Consider the following 15,810-nt stretch of genomic DNA (forward strand, 5'->3'; position numbering starts at 1 on the left):
GACATACAGCGCTGACAGCAGCTCCGTGACATACAGCGCTGACAGCAGCTCCGTGACATACAGCGCTGACAGCAGCTCCGTGACATACAGCGCTGACAGCAGCTCCGTGACATACAGCGCTGACAGCAGCTCCGTGACATACAGCGCTGACAGCAGCTCCGTGACATACAGCGCTGACAGCAGCTCCGTGACATACAGCGCTGACAGCAGCTCCGTGACATACAGCGCTGACAGCAGCTCCGTGACATACAGCGCTGACAGCAGCACCGTAAGCAGCCCCAGGAGGAAGTCAGCACAGCACAGGGATGGTGTGATCCCCTCATAATAAGAACCCCCAGGAGGAAGTCAGCACAGCACAGGGATGGTGGGAGCCCCTCATAATAAGAACACCCAGGAGGAAGTCAGCACAGCACAGGGATGGTGGGAACCCCTCATAATAAGCAGCCCCAGTAGAAATATGACACCGCTCAACCTCTTCAAAGAGGAGGGTAGGGGCATATAGTACGGTGTGCTTTTTTGGGTCAGGGAAGTGAGCCAAATGAATTAAGAAGGTCTGTGTGCTTGATTCCAAAAATTGTTTATAGACATATACATGGTCTACTGATCACATGTGTTGAATTCCTCCGAGATCCATGCCTCATTCATTTTTAGAAATGTGAGGTAGTTAACACTGTGGTGAGCTAGGCGAGTACGCTTATCGGTCACAATCCCCCCTGCTGCGCTGAACGTCCTTTCGGACAGGACACTGGATGAGGGGCAAGCCAACAGTTCGATTGCAAATTGGGCAAGCTCTGGCCAGAGGTCAAGCCTGCCCACCCAGTAGTCTAGGGGTTCATCACTCCTCAGAGCGTCCACATCGGCCGTTAACCCAATGTAGTCGGACACCTGACGGTCTAGGCGTTCCCTGATGCTGGATCCGGATGACACCTGTCGATGGGTCGGCTGAAAGAATGACCTCATATCCGAAGTCACCAACACATCTTCAAACCGGCCTCTTCTTGCAGGCGCTGTTGGATTGGTACCCGCAAATCCTTCTCTGGGAGTGGGAATTGCTCCTCTGCCAGCGCACGCAAAAGCAGAATGCAGCATTTCTCGAAGCAAGGCCTGGAAGTGCTGCATTCTGACAGCCCTCTGCGACGGCGGTAACATTTCCGCCATTTTGTGTTTGTACCGGGGGTCTAAGTACGTTGCCACCCAGTACTGGTCCTTGACCCTCATGCTTTTTATACGGGGGTCCCTATTAAAACACTGGAGCATGAAGGCCCCCATTTGCACTAAAGTGGAAGCGGTGTGGTGGCCTGGCTCCTGCTCATCATCCAGGATAATGTCGTCCTCTTCATTCTCCTCTCCCCATCCTCGCACAACAGGGATCCCAGAAAGGTTTAAAGCATGCTCTTCTTGCTCCTGCTCATCCGCCCCGGCACCATCCTCCTCTGACTCCTCATCAGACTCCTGTTGTTGACTTGTCTCAGATAGAGTAGCCCCCCCTGGGAATTCATCCAGCATTGCGACTTCCTCATCTTCCCGCTCCTGCTCCTCCACAGCCTGATCAATGACACGACGCAATGCACGCTCCAGAAAGAAGGCATAAGGTACCATGTCACTGATGGCGCCATGGCTGCGACTGACCAGTTTGGTGATCTCCTCAAATGGCCGCAGAAGTCTGCATGTGTCGCGCATGAGCAGCCACTGGCGCGGTGAAAAAAAACCCAGCTCCCCAGAACCGTTTCTTTCGCAGAGTTCATACAGGTAGACGTTAACTGCACGTTTCTGCTGGAGCAGCCTATCAAGCATATAGAAGGTTGAGTTCCATCGCGTCGGGCAATCGCAAATAAGACGTCTGACCGGCAGATGGTGTCGCCGCTGAATGTCAGCAAGGCGAGCCATGGCCGTGTAAGATCTTCTGAAATGGGCCGAGATTTTCCTTGCCTGCCGCAAGATGTCCTGGACCCCAGGGTATTTGACAAGGAATCGCTGCACGACCAAGTTTAAGACGTGTGCCATGCACGGCACGTGCGTGATTTTGCCCTGTTTCAATGCGCTAAGCAGATTGGCACCGTTGTCACACACCACTTTACCAACTGTCAAATTGAGCGGTGTTAGCCACTCATCTGCCTGTGAACGCAAAGCTGAAAGGAGTGCCGGGCCAGTGTGGCTCTTTGCTTCCAGGCACAACAGACGCAGCACGGCATGGCAACGTCTCACCTGGCATGTGGAATAGGTTCTGGGGAGCTTGGGCGGTGCAGTGGAAGAGACGCTAGCAGCGGAAAAGGAGGAGGCAGCTGAGGAGGAGAGGGAGGAGGATGGAGTAGGAGGAGGAGAAGAAGAGTCAGGCCTGCATGCAATCCGTGGCGGTAAAACCAAATCTACACGGGTGCCACGGGTTACATGCTTGACGGCCGTCAGAAGGTTCACCCAGTGGGCAGTAAAACTGATATACCTTCCCTGCCCGTGTTTGCTAGACCACGTGTCTGTGGTCAGATGTATCTTGGCACCGACACTGTGTGCCAGAGATACATTCACTTGCCGCTGAACATGGCCATATAGCTCTGGGATGCCCTTCTCTGAGAAATACTTCCTTCCTGGGACCTTCCATTGTGGTGTTCCAATGGCCACAAATTTGCGAAAGGCCTCCGAGTCCACCAGTTTATATGGCAGTAGTTGGCGGGCTATGAGTTCTGACAAGCCAGCCGCCAACCGTTGGGCAAGAGGGTTATCCGGCGTCATCATTTTTTTACGCTCAAACATTAGGCCCACGGAAGCCTGCCTTTTTGCAGAAAAATGTGAGCTTGGCGTGATGGAAGGTGGAGTGGAGGACAATTGTGAGGAGAGAGGAGAAGGAGAAGTAGAAGACGAGGCTGGACGGTGAGAGCCTGCAGTGTGGCTTTGTGTGTTCCGTTGCTCCCACTGGGCTCGGTGATGGCTGCTCATGTGCCTTCTTAAGGCGGTCGTCCCTAGGTGAGTATTGGGCTTACCGCGACTAACGCGTTGACTGCAAAGATTGCAGATGGCAACGCTATTGTCAGCAGCGGACACGTTAAAAAAAGCCCACACTGCGGAGCCATGTGCCGGTGTCCTGGGAGCGCCAGATGTGACCGTACATGGTCGATGACTCGCTCCTGATACATTTGCAGTCTGCTTTGTCCCTGCTGTGCAATGTAAGTCATTGCTGCTTCTCCTCCCTATCTGCTGGTCCATATCTCCCTCTGAACTCCCCTCCTCTTCCTCTCTTGTGGGCACCCACGTGACATCACTAGACACGTCATCATCAACGTCACCTTCCCCACCGCTATAAGTAGAGTAGGCAGCAACACCGGGGACCAACCTCCTCCTTGGGCTGATCTGGGTACTGGCGTCAGACTGCTGAGTAGCGCTTGTTGCTACCTCCTCTTCCTGATCCAATACCAAGAGTGGCTGCGCATCAGAAATGTCCTCTTGATATGGATCGGAAAATAATTCCAGTGACTCAAGCGGAAGGTATGTGGTGGTGGTGGTGGTGGTCGTGTTGTTGGTGGTAGTGTCTTTGGGGGTGCACATAGCAGAGAGTGAAGAAGAGGGTGCAGATCGAGAGGATGAGGAGGGTGCAGAAGAGTAAGGCTGAGCGAGCCACTCAACCAAGTCTGGTGCATCCTTTAAAGTAATTGAACGCACCTTCTGCAACTTCCCACTTTGGCTCAAGCCTGTTGCTCCTGCCCTACCCCTACCACCCCTGCGGAAGGGCCTGCCTCTTCCTCTGCATGTCATTTTTTAAATGACCCTGTGACAAAACTCTTAGTCCCTATACCGCTGAAGGACTGCTGCAGTATAGGTGAGCGGTCAGCAGTGGTGCACGTCAACCCTATCTATTGTGGACCTATAGCGGTCCTTACAGAACAGCAGACTGTACCGCACTCAAGCCTATGTACCGTAGCACCCTATACCAAGTTACCAGTCCTTATAAGAACTTTTGTGGACCAAGCAGGTTGTGTATTAGTGTTTAGCAGACTGTACGTCAGTCCCTATACCGCTGAAGGACTGCTGCAGTATAGGGCAGCGGTCAGCAGTGGTGCACGTCAACCCTATCTATTGTGGACCGATAGCGGTCCTTACAGAACAGCAGACTGTACCGCACTCAAGCCTATGTACCGTAGCACCCTATACCAAGTTACCAGTCCTTATAAGAACTTTTGTGGACCAAGCAGGTTGTGTATTAGTGTTTAGCAGACTGTACGTCAGTCCCTATACCGCTGAAGGACTGCTGCAGTATAGGGCAGCGGTCAGCAGTGGTGCACGTCAACCCTATCTATTGTGGACCGATAGCGGTCCTTACAGAACAGCAGACTGTACCGCACTCAAGCCTATGTACCGTAGCACCCTATACCAAGTTACCAGTCCTTATAAGAACTTTTGTGGAACAAGCAGGTTGTGTGTTAGTGATTAGCAGACTGTACGTCAGTCCCTATACCGCTGAAGGACTGCTGCAGTATAGGTGAGCGGTCAGCAGTGGTGCACGTCAACCCTATCTATTGTGGACCGATAGCGGTCCTTACAGAACAGCAGACTGTACCGCACTCAAGCCTATGTACCGTAGCACCCTATACCAAGTTACCAGTCCTTATAAGAACTTTTGTGGACCAAGCAGGTTGTGTATTAGTGTTTAGCAGACTGTACGTCAGTCCCTATACCGCTGAAGGACTGCTGCAGTATAGGGCAGCGGTCAGCAGTGGTGCACGTCAACCCTATCTATTGTGGACCGATAGCGGTCCTTACAGAACAGCAGACTGTACCGCACTCAAGCCTATGTACCGTAGCACCCTATACCAAGTTACCAGTCCTTATAAGAACTTTTGTGGACCAAGCAGGTTGTGTATTAGTGTTTAGCAGACTGTACGTCAGTCCCTATACCGCTGAAGGACTGCTGCAGTATAGGGCAGCGGTCAGCAGTGGTGCACGTCAACCCTATCTATTGTGGACCGATAGCGGTCCTTACAGAACAGCAGACTGTACCGCACTCAAGCCTATGTACCGTAGCACCCTATACCAAGTTACCAGTCCTTATAAGAACTTTTGTGGAACAAGCAGGTTGTGTGTTAGTGATTAGCAGACTGTACGTCAGTCCCTATACCGCTGAAGGACTGCTGCAGTATAGGTGAGCGGTCAGCAGTGGTGCACGTCAACCCTATCTATTGTGGACCGATAGCGGTCCTTACAGAACAGCAGACTGTACCGCACTCAAGCCTATGTACCGTAGCACCCTATACCAAGTTACCAGTCCTTATAAGAACTTTTGTGGACCAAGCAGGTTGTGTATTAGTGTTTAGCAGACTGTACGTCAGTCCCTATACCGCTGAAGGACTGCTGCAGTATAGGGCAGCGGTCAGCAGTGGTGCACGTCAACCCTATCTATTGTGGACCGATAGCGGTCCTTACAGAACAGCAGACTGTACCGCACTCAAGCCTATGTACCGTAGCACCCTATACCAAGTTACCAGTCCTTATAAGAACTTTTGTGGACCAAGCAGGTTGTGTATTAGTGTTTAGCAGACTGTACGTCAGTCCCTATACCGCTGAAGGACTGCTGCAGTATAGGGCAGCGGTCAGCAGTGGTGCACGTCAACCCTATCTATTGTGGACCGATAGCGGTCCTTACAGAACAGCAGACTGTACCGCACTCAAGCCTATGTACCGTAGCACCCTATACCAAGTTACCAGTCCTTATAAGAACTTTTGTGGACCAAGCAGGTTGTGTGTTAGTGTTTAGCAGACTGTACGTCAGTCCCTATACCGCTGAAGGACTGCTGCAGTATAGGGCAGCGGTCAGCAGTGGTGCACGTCAACCCTATCTATTGTGGACCGATAGCGGTCCTTACAGAACAGCAGACTGTACCGCACTCAAGCCTATGTACCGTAGCACCCTATACCAAGTTACCAGTCCTTATAAGAACTTTTGTGGAACAAGCAGGTTGTGTGTTAGTGATTAGCAGACTGTACGTCAGTCCCTATACCGCTGAAGGACTGCTGCAGTATAGGGCAGCGGTCAGCAGTGGTGCACGTCAACCCTATCTATTGTGGACCGATAGCGGTCCTTACAGAACAGCAGACTGTACCGCACTCAAGCCTATGTACCGTAGCACCCTATACCAAGTTACCAGTCCTTATAAGAACTTTTGTGGAACAAGTGAGTTGTGAATGTTTAGCAGACTGCAGCAGAAGGGCAGCAGTCAAGTATAATATCCTTTCTATATTTGGAAGAAAGAATATTATACATGTACAAGCCTATTACTGTACCACTGATACCAGTCCTGAAAAGAACCTTTGTGGAACTAATAATAACAGCAAGTCTTTAAAATTACCCTCACTGCCTGACAACACTGCTTCCTTCCTGTCCCTATACAAATTGGCAAAAAAAGAGAACGATTAGTGGTTACTGGAACAGCTCTTTTGTGGACCTTGATAGTAACAGCTAATGATGATGATGATGATGATGATGATGAAAGACTAATCTGGCTGTCCCTGTAGCATACACCGTCCTTTCCCTTTCTCTAAACTAACAAAAGACACTCAGGCTGCTGCAAGAATCAGCAGCACAGCAAACCTATCAACACCTAACACCTATACCAGTCCTGAAAAGAACTTTTGTGTACCAAATAGCTAGTGGTTTATCTCTCCCTACTCCACACAGGAACCTGTCCCTATCTTAACAGAAGAAAGAATGTAAAATGGCCACCGGATCGGGTGTATTTATAGGTTAGGGGGAATGTACAAGTGTCCATGTGCTGTCATGTCTCAATTGGCTGTCCTGTATCACATGATAAACGTGTCACCAAAGGTTAAAGTTCTTGTATACATTAAACACGTAAGTCCGCCGCGGCGAACGACGGAAAAAGGCGTTCGAACGTGCGGACCGCGAATGTCGGAAATTCGCCGCGAAACGACCGCCGGGCGAACCGTTCGGCCATCACTAGTGCTTAGTAGACATGTGCACTGCCAAAAAAATTGTTTGCTTTTTTTTCGTTTTATTCAGGGTTTTTTTGTTTTCATTTTTTGGATAATTCGTTATGATCAAAATTCGGAAAAGTTCTAATTCAGTACGTTCCATTCGTATAGATGCGGTATTCGTTATTTCGGTAATTCGAAAAAATTTGAATTCGGTACATTCCATTTGTATGGATGCGGTATTTGATATTTCAGTAATTTGTAAATTCTAAAAAAAATCTAATTGGGTACGTTCCATTCATATAGATGTGGTATTCGTTATTTTGGTAATTCGTAGATTTGGATAAACTATAATTCGGTATGTTCCATTCGTATAGATGTGGTATTTGTTATTTCGAAAATTCATAAATTTTAATAAATTTCGTATTCATTATATTCACTAACAGGCAGCCAAATTTGAAAGGAAATTCCAATACCCATCATTTTAATCGTTTATAACTATTAATATAGATTATTATTATTATTATTTATTATTAATAAATAATAATAATAAAAACTATAATAATGGTTAATAATTTTTTATATTCACTAACAGCCAAATTTGAAAGGAAATATTAATATCTATAATGTAATAGTTTATAACTATTATTATTATTATTATTATTAATCAGCTTTAAATACAGAAGATTTAACCCTTTACAAAATGTTTCTTCTTTGCAGCTGGTCTCCCAAATCCAAGCTTTTTGACTTTGGATTGGGGCTACACCCCAGTGCTATCACAGACAGCATGGCCCTGGAGGACATAAATCGTTTGCCGGCGATATTGAGGTAAGTCCACTCATATAATCGCCCAAAGAATTGACCTGTGCACAGCAGCACCGTGCAGTTTTTTTTATAGTTTTTTTTTTCCCTTTTTAATTTCACCGGATGACCCTTCCAGTAACACCCTTCTTGTCCTAGAGTGACAACACTCATTGGAGGATAGAGTTTGTCATTCTAGAACAAGATGTGTGTTAGGACTACAGAACACCCACCACTCTTCTCTATACTATAAAGGGGAGGTGTTTTGTAGTCCACCGAGATAGCTAGGGATAATATAATTGATAATAGTGCGGCACAGGAAGATATCAGTGAAAATTATTTCTGGCAGAGTCAACAGGTATTTTTTATTTTTTTTGGCACAGATGTACCAAAATGCTTTAAATGTTATATTTGCCAGTACAAAAGAGAACAAATAAAAGGAGATAATTTTTAGGGTCTACCTACACTTTATTTGACTTCACGCTAATGTGGCTGCCAACTGAAGTGGTCATAAAAAATAATGGGGGGGCGGATATTTATAAAAAATTTGCATTAGCACAGCCGCCGTGAATAATCACTGCAATGTGGGTTATTTACTAAAGGCAAATCCACTTTGTACTACAAGTGCAATTGAATGTAAAGTCGCTGAGGGGGACATGCAAGGAAAATAAAAAAAAACTGTATCTTAGCTTGCACATGATTGGATGATAAAATCAGCAGAGCTTCCCCTCATTTCAGATCTACCCCTCAGATCTACTGTCACTGCACTTCAAAGTGCACTTGCTAATTTTTTTTTTTATAAATTGACTCCTAAGTGTTCTTGGAATGAGTAAACACAGAAAGCAGCAATACATTTTAGTTATATGTTGACCTTGCTTGTTTGCCTTGTGTCACGGGACCGGACGTCAAGATAAGTTTTCCTAACAGGGACATTGATACAAAAAAAAAAAGACAAATATTGTAATCTTTATCCAGTCCACTGAAGACAAATAAAAAAAAGTTAAATAAATAAAAGAAAAGATAAAAAGATAAATAAATTCTCTTCCAGATCTAGTAAAGAACATTTCCGTTTTGAGCAGTGGGGCGACTATGATATAAATGTGGAGATTGAAGGCCAGGAGAGGAAGACACTTAAAATGGAAGGACTTCGCAATCGTTCATATGGTGAGTTATGCCGCACACACACCACCGGACTTTCCGGCAGACTGGGTCAGACGGAATCAGTCCGTCAGACAATCCAATCGTGTGTGGGCTAATCCAATTTTTTTTCATTAAAAAAATCAGATGGACCTAGAAATAGAACATGTTTTAAATCTGTCCGACGGACTCAATTGCTATCGGGAAAACCGTTCGTCTGTGTGCTGGTCCGACAGACCAAATATGACGCAAGGGAAGCTATTAGCTACTGGCTATTGAACTTCCTATTTTAGTCCCGTCTTATGTCATCACGTTCAAAATGAACGGACTTTCGAAGTGACTTAGTCCGTTCATGTGTGGCCTAGTCCGTTCATTTGGAAAGTCCTTCAGGAAGACCGTCGGACCTAATCTGCTGGAAAGTCCGGTCATGTGTACGCGGCATAAGTTCTGCCTGCAAAATACTTCACCATTCTATTCCATTAGATTGTAAGCTCTTATACACTTGGCCCTCTTTTTTTTTTTTTTTTTTGGTTTTATTGTGACTGTACTGTATCCCTTTCATAGGTGTGCATGCAGAGTGTGCCAGGGGTGCCTGGGCACACCCTAATGAACCTGTGCTGGGCAGATTTCTCCTGCTACTTAGCTGCAGAGAAAGGGACTGGGGAATCTCTGTCCTCAATCCCTTTCACTGTCTCAAAAGTGAGGCATCAGGGGTCTGTTTAGCCCCACAGGGGCTCCTAAAAAAAAATGTAAAAAAACAATAATATAAAAATATGGTAAAAATAAATAGAAAATTATAAAAATGCAATAATATAAAAGACATAATAATAAACTACTGACACTAATCTCTGCCCTACTAACATCGTCCACTGCTCTACCAACACTGTCCATTGCCCTACCGCTATACATATATATGCATTATTCGGTGTGCACCCCAAAGCTCAAACACACATGTGTATATATATATATATATATATATATATATATATATATATACACATATACACACACACACAGAGTATCACACAAAAGTCAGTGCAATCCTCCCATTTTTGTAAATATTTTATTCTATCTTTTCATGTGACAACACTGAAGAAATGACACTTTGCCACAATGTAAAGTAGTGAGTGTACAGCTTGTATAACAGTGTAAATTTGCTGTCCCCTCAAAATAACTCAACACACAGCCATTAATGTCTAAACCGATCAAGATGCCCACCGCTACCACCAGCCTGAAGAAGTCAAAACAAAAACAGTTCTTCACCCGTGGAAGGTTCCCGCTGTCTGACAGTTCTTAAATAACTAAGGGGCGGGGCTGCCAATGACGTCACTGGCTGAACCCGCCCCCTTGTGACATCATTGAGCGGGGCATGCTGGGTCGATGTCACAAGGAGGCAGGACCAGGGGCGTAACTATAGGGGGTGCAGCAGTCGCGACCGCAACTGGGCCCTGTGCTGCAGGGGGCCCATGCAGCTCCCTCTAAATATGGCCGGCAGCAGCATAGGCAGCTAGGGGTACCAGTGCACCATGCACACGGGTGGCTGGAGGTGGAGGGTGACTAGCAGAGCTCCATGCTCGACTATCGCACTGTCTGCTCTTTAGTTGTGCATTCCCCGCATGGCCTGTGTCCTCGGCCGGCTCCTCAGAGTACCCCTCTCCTGCTCCATGCATTGCCGCTCAGTCCGATGTCTGTTCTCCCCAGAGTCCCGCCCCCCCCCCCCCCCGAGTCCGGCCCACACTGCACTGCATACTTCTTCCGGGTAAACAAACTTTAAGCCCCCAGATGCAGTGCAGCCCTATGAGAGCCGGCTCCCGGAGGACACTGCAGGCTTGTCTGCCAGACCCCCTCCTCCCCCGTCATACACAGATGATGAAAGGTCTTTCTGGGAGATATGCTGATCACCCGTCCAGCACACTAGATGGAGCCCAGGCCAACATGGGTGAGTGCGCAGCCTGCAGCTTGGTCATGGTGAGTGAGAGGACCCCCACACACATACTCCCTCCATCTCCCCCTGGGGACAGGGGCCCCTTCTCACGTGGGGACAGGGACCCCCATCTCCCCTGGGGACAGGGACCCCTTCTCACCTGGGGGCAGTAACTTCATCTGCCCTGGAGAAAAGAAAAAAAAACTACTGATGCCAGTGGTGGAACCACAGGGCTCACAAAGGTCATACCTGTGACCACGCCCTGGAGTTCCACCGCCGGACTCGGAGGGAAGGGCCCTGGCTTGGGTTCAGGGGGGCCCTTCATGGTTTCTTGCATCGGGGCCCTGAAGGTTCTAGTTACGCCACTGGGCAGGACCATCCCTGCACAAGCACATTTAAGGACACGTGGCCTGGTATCATTCGGGGGAGGGGGCTTCGCTTGCACCCCCCTTTCCTGGCCTGCCAGGCTGCATGCTTGGATAAGAGTCTGGTATGGATTTTTTTCAGGGGGACGCCACGCCTTTTTCTAAAAAAAAAAAAAAAAATTGGCGTGGACTTCTCCTTAAAATCCATACCAGATCCAAAGGGCCAGGTATGGATGGGGTGGGGAACCCACGCTGTTTTCTTTCTGCATTTTTCATTGCCGCCATTCTTATGTTTACATTTATCTGTCAGTGGGGGAAGCTTCCCGTCCCACTCCTTAACAACCAGCTATTCTTCACGCAGAATTAGAATCGGTCGACCATTTTTAGAATGATCCGAATTTGAATTGTTCTGAAAATTTGGAATTTGTTATAAAACGAATAAACAAAATGAAATGAAACACATTTCAATAACATGAATGTAACGCATTTGACTTGTGCCTTACTTAAATATCTATGTAGCGGATGACATTTGGGATGAAATGTCACTGGCCTGTAAATTTAGTTTTTGGCCTCAGAACAGTAAAGGTTCTGAGGGTTAATTATGTAGGTTGGCCTTAACACCAGTCTGGCCAGGCTATGTTTGAAGGTTCTGCCTGGTCATGTGGACGGTGAGGTGCACATGACAGGCCAGAACCAGGCCTGGTTGGATGTTTGGGTATCGGCCCTCTCAGAGCCAATCAGCGGGAGTGCCGGTGCCACTGAGGAGTCTGGGAGGGGGTACTTAAATGGGTGTGGGTCACGTGTCCGGGGTTCCGGAGTTGTTCGAGAGACCCTGATAGAACTGCCTGGTCTGGGGTAGGAATCCGTCTGTTCCCAAGTCTTGGAACCGGCTGGTCCGAGGCGCTGTAAATGAGGGAGGATTTAGGGTGTCCGGGTGTGCTCCCAGCTTGGAGGGACACCGCAGCTCGTGGAAGTGACCGGGGGAGGACTCTTCGGAGGAGGGCCGGCAAGTGGCATCCTGAGAAGTGCCTGGTTACTGAGTTGGGAAGGACATTGACTAATTCACACATTTCCAGTACCATAAAGGAGACGGGAAAACGTTCCAGGTACTGAGGAAAAAGGTTCCCGTTTGCCCTTAGTTATTTGTTCAAGTTTTGAGTCAATGTGCTGACTGCCATGATCTCTGGTTAGAGGTCTGTTCAGCCTTGAAGTACCCAGCTGCGAGTGGCTACTCTTTGGGTGGAAGTAGAGACTTGTTAAACCTGTAGTTCAAGGTACCCGAGTTCTTCACCCGTGCCCTCTGTTCCCTAAGAGACTGTGTTATGTGAAAGTTCTACTGCAAAATAAAACCTTTTTGAAAGGACTTTATCTGTGTAGGTGTACAAGTCATTGGGTATCAACCCTGGGAACCCCTAGATGTGGAGGAGCAGGCCAAGAGAAGGTAACCGGTAAGCCCATTCAGTCATGGCCGCTCTGCAACAGATTATGGCCGCTACATCTATTTTATAGAATACTCCTCCTGAACAAGCGATAACAACACCGCAAAACTAGTAGAGGAAAAGTCACTTCCAAGAATTACTCCATCAACAGATACCTTCTTTGGGGGAACCCTAAGTATCTGTTTCTTGAAATATAATTCCTTCTAAAAAAATTTGTTTTTATGTGCCAAGTGTGTTTTCTCTTTTATATGTAATAAATAATTTTTTATATTATCTATATTGTTTGTTATTAGTACAGAGACAGTCCATCACATTTTTTGAGCCTGAGAATAAACATATGGTCAGCTTCAGCAACTGCCCTATTTTTTCCACCCTCATTCCCTTTTTCTATATATCAATCTAGATGATGGTACTTTATTATTTTTGAATCATAAGTCTTACATGAGGCTATACTCTCCATTTAATACCTTTCAATAACAAATAACCAAATAACAAATTGCACATGTCTAGTTTGTGTCTCCGCCCCTCCCACAATGGTGAGATTTCCCCCAGTAGTTTGTGTCTCCGCCCCTCCCACAATGGTGAGATTTCCCCCAGTAGTTTGTGTCTGCTCCTCCCACAAGGGTGAGATTTCCCCCAGTAGTTTGTGTCTCTGCCCCTCCCACAATGGTGAGATTTCCCCCAGTAGTTTGTGTCTGCTCCTCCCACAAGGGTGAGATTTCCCCCAGTAGTTTGTGTCTCTGCCCCTCCCACAAGGGTGAGATTTCCCCCAGTAGTTTGTGTCTGCTCCTCCCACAAGGGTGAGATTTCCCCCAGTAGTTTGTGTCTCTGCCCCTCCCACAATGGTGAGATTTCCCCCAGTAGTTTGTGTCTGCTCCTCCCACAAGGGTGAGATTTCCCCCAGTAGTTTGTGTCTGCTCCTCCCACAAGGGTGAGATTTCCCCCAGTAGTTTGTGTGTCTGCTCCTCCCACAATGATGAGATTTCCCTGCAGAAGTTTGTCTCTGCCCCTCCCATAATGGTGAGATTTCCCTGCATAAGTTTGTGTCTCTGCCCCTCCCACAATCGTGAGATTTCCCTGCAGAAGTTTGTGTCTCTGCCCCTCCCACAATGGTGAGATTTCCCCCAGTAGTTTGTGTCTCTGCCCCTCCCACAATGAGGAGATTTCCCTGCAGGAGTTTGTGTCTCTGCCCCTCCCCCAATGAGGAGATTTCCCCACAGTGATTGTGTCTCTGCCCCTCCCACAATAGGGAGATTTCCCCACAGTAGTTTGTGTCTCTGCCCCTCCCACAATGGGGAGATTTCCCCACAGTAGTTTGTGTCTCTGCCCCTCCCACAATGGGGAGATTTCCCTGTAGTAATTCATATCTTCATCCCCTATAACATCATAGACTATCACTCTCACAGCTGGTCTGTCTAGGAAGTGCTTATTATAGAGATATTATAGAGAGTGACACATTATTATGGACATCATTTTGGATAATAGAGTTCTGTTGGGTTGGTGTGGCCATTGAGGTCCCCCAAAAATAAAATGCAATTTTAATTTGGAGTGGAATTATCCTACATACTAGGAGGAACACCATGCATAGTAAAGTGGCAGAATAAATGCGATATTTCCTAGAATTAGTAATGTAACGTTATGTTCTTAATTGTTTAGGTCTCAGAAACTGGGCAGAATTCCACCGATATATCATGTTTTTGATGGTGTTTGAGGTATGTGAAATGGTATGAGCAGGAAGAGAGACATGGATGAAGTGACAAATGACACAAATCTATGGACATGGATAGAAAGAATGACAATTGACACAAATTGAGAACCATGGGTGGATAAAGTGACAGATGACACAAACCTAGAGACATGAATGGACAGAGTGACAGATGACCAAACCTAGAGACATGAATGGACAGAGTGACAGATGACCAAACCTAGAAACATGAATGGACAGAGTGATAGATGACACAAACCTAGAAACATGAATGGACAGAGTGATAGATGACACAAACCTAGAGACATGAATGGACAGAGTGACAGATGACCAAACCTAGAAACATGAATGGACAGAGTGACAGATGACCAAACCTAGAGACATGAATGGACAGAGTGACAGATGACCAAACCTAGAAACATGAATGGACAGAGTGACAGATGACCAAACCTAGAGACATGAATGGACAGAGTGACAGATGACCAAACCTAGAGACATGAATGGACAGAGTGACAGATGACCAAACCTAGAAACATGAATGGACAGAGTGACAGATGACCAAACCTAGAAACATGAATGGACAGAGTGACAGATGACCAAACCTAGAGACATGAATGGACAGAGTGACAGATGACCAAACCTAGAAACATGAATGGACAGAGTGATAGATGACACAAACCTCGACACATGAATGGACAGAGTGACAGATGACACAAACCTAGAGACATGAATGGACAGAGTGACAGATGACACAAACCTAGAGACATGAATGGACAGAGTGACAGATGACACAAACCTAGAAACATGAATGGACAGAGTGATAGATGACACAAACCTAGAGACATGAATGGACAGCGTGACCGATGACACAAACCTAGAGACATGAATAGGCAGAGTGATAGATGACACAAACCTAGAGACATGAATGGACAACGTAACAGATGACATAAACCTAGAAACATGAATGGACAGAGTGATAGATGACACAAACCTCGACACATGAATGGACAGAGTGACAGATGACACAAACCTAGAGACATGAATGGACAGAGTGACAGATGACACAAACCTAGAGACATGAATGGACAGCGTGACAGATGACACAAACCTAGAGACATGAATAGGCAGAGTGACAGATGAGAGACAGTTGAGTAAAGTGATAGATGATTCAAACTGAGAGATATAGATAGGCAAAGTAATAAATGCCACATTCTGAATAATCTGAATGACACAGGCTGACAGACATGGATAGAATGATTAATAATACAATAAAACAGTCATTAATAAACAGATTGATGATAGATGGATGACATAAACTAGCACACATGGATAAAGTGACAGATGACAGACATGGATGGATAGAATGATTAATAATGCAGGAAGACAGTCATGGATAAACAGATGGATGACGCAAACTGGCACAAATGGATAAAGTGACAGATGACAGACTGAGGGACATGGATAGGTAGAATAATGGATGACGTAGGCAGACATGGGTAGATAAAATGAGAAATGATACAGACC

At 46.6% G+C, this 15,810-nt stretch overlaps 1 protein-coding gene across 1 annotated transcript in view; it reads left to right on the plus strand.

Moving 5' to 3' along the window:
• Positions 1 to 15,810, plus strand: part of LOC143941436 (uncharacterized) — a gene marked incomplete in the record, with an annotated part of 69,624 nt that overhangs the window by 47,611 nt on the left and 6,203 nt on the right. Inside the window, 3 exon segments of the mRNA XM_077463337.1 lie at positions 7,636 to 7,743; positions 8,765 to 8,880; positions 14,238 to 14,293. Of these exon segments, the coding sequence (XP_077319463.1) occupies positions 7,636 to 7,743; positions 8,765 to 8,880; positions 14,238 to 14,293 (280 nt within the window).

The sequence above is a fragment of the Lithobates pipiens genome, unplaced genomic scaffold (genome assembly GCF_037356315.1).
Source record: "Lithobates pipiens isolate NorthernLeopardFrog02 unplaced genomic scaffold, aLitPip1_a1.2 Scaffold_10, whole genome shotgun sequence".
Lineage (NCBI taxonomy): Eukaryota > Metazoa > Chordata > Amphibia > Anura > Ranidae > Lithobates > Lithobates pipiens.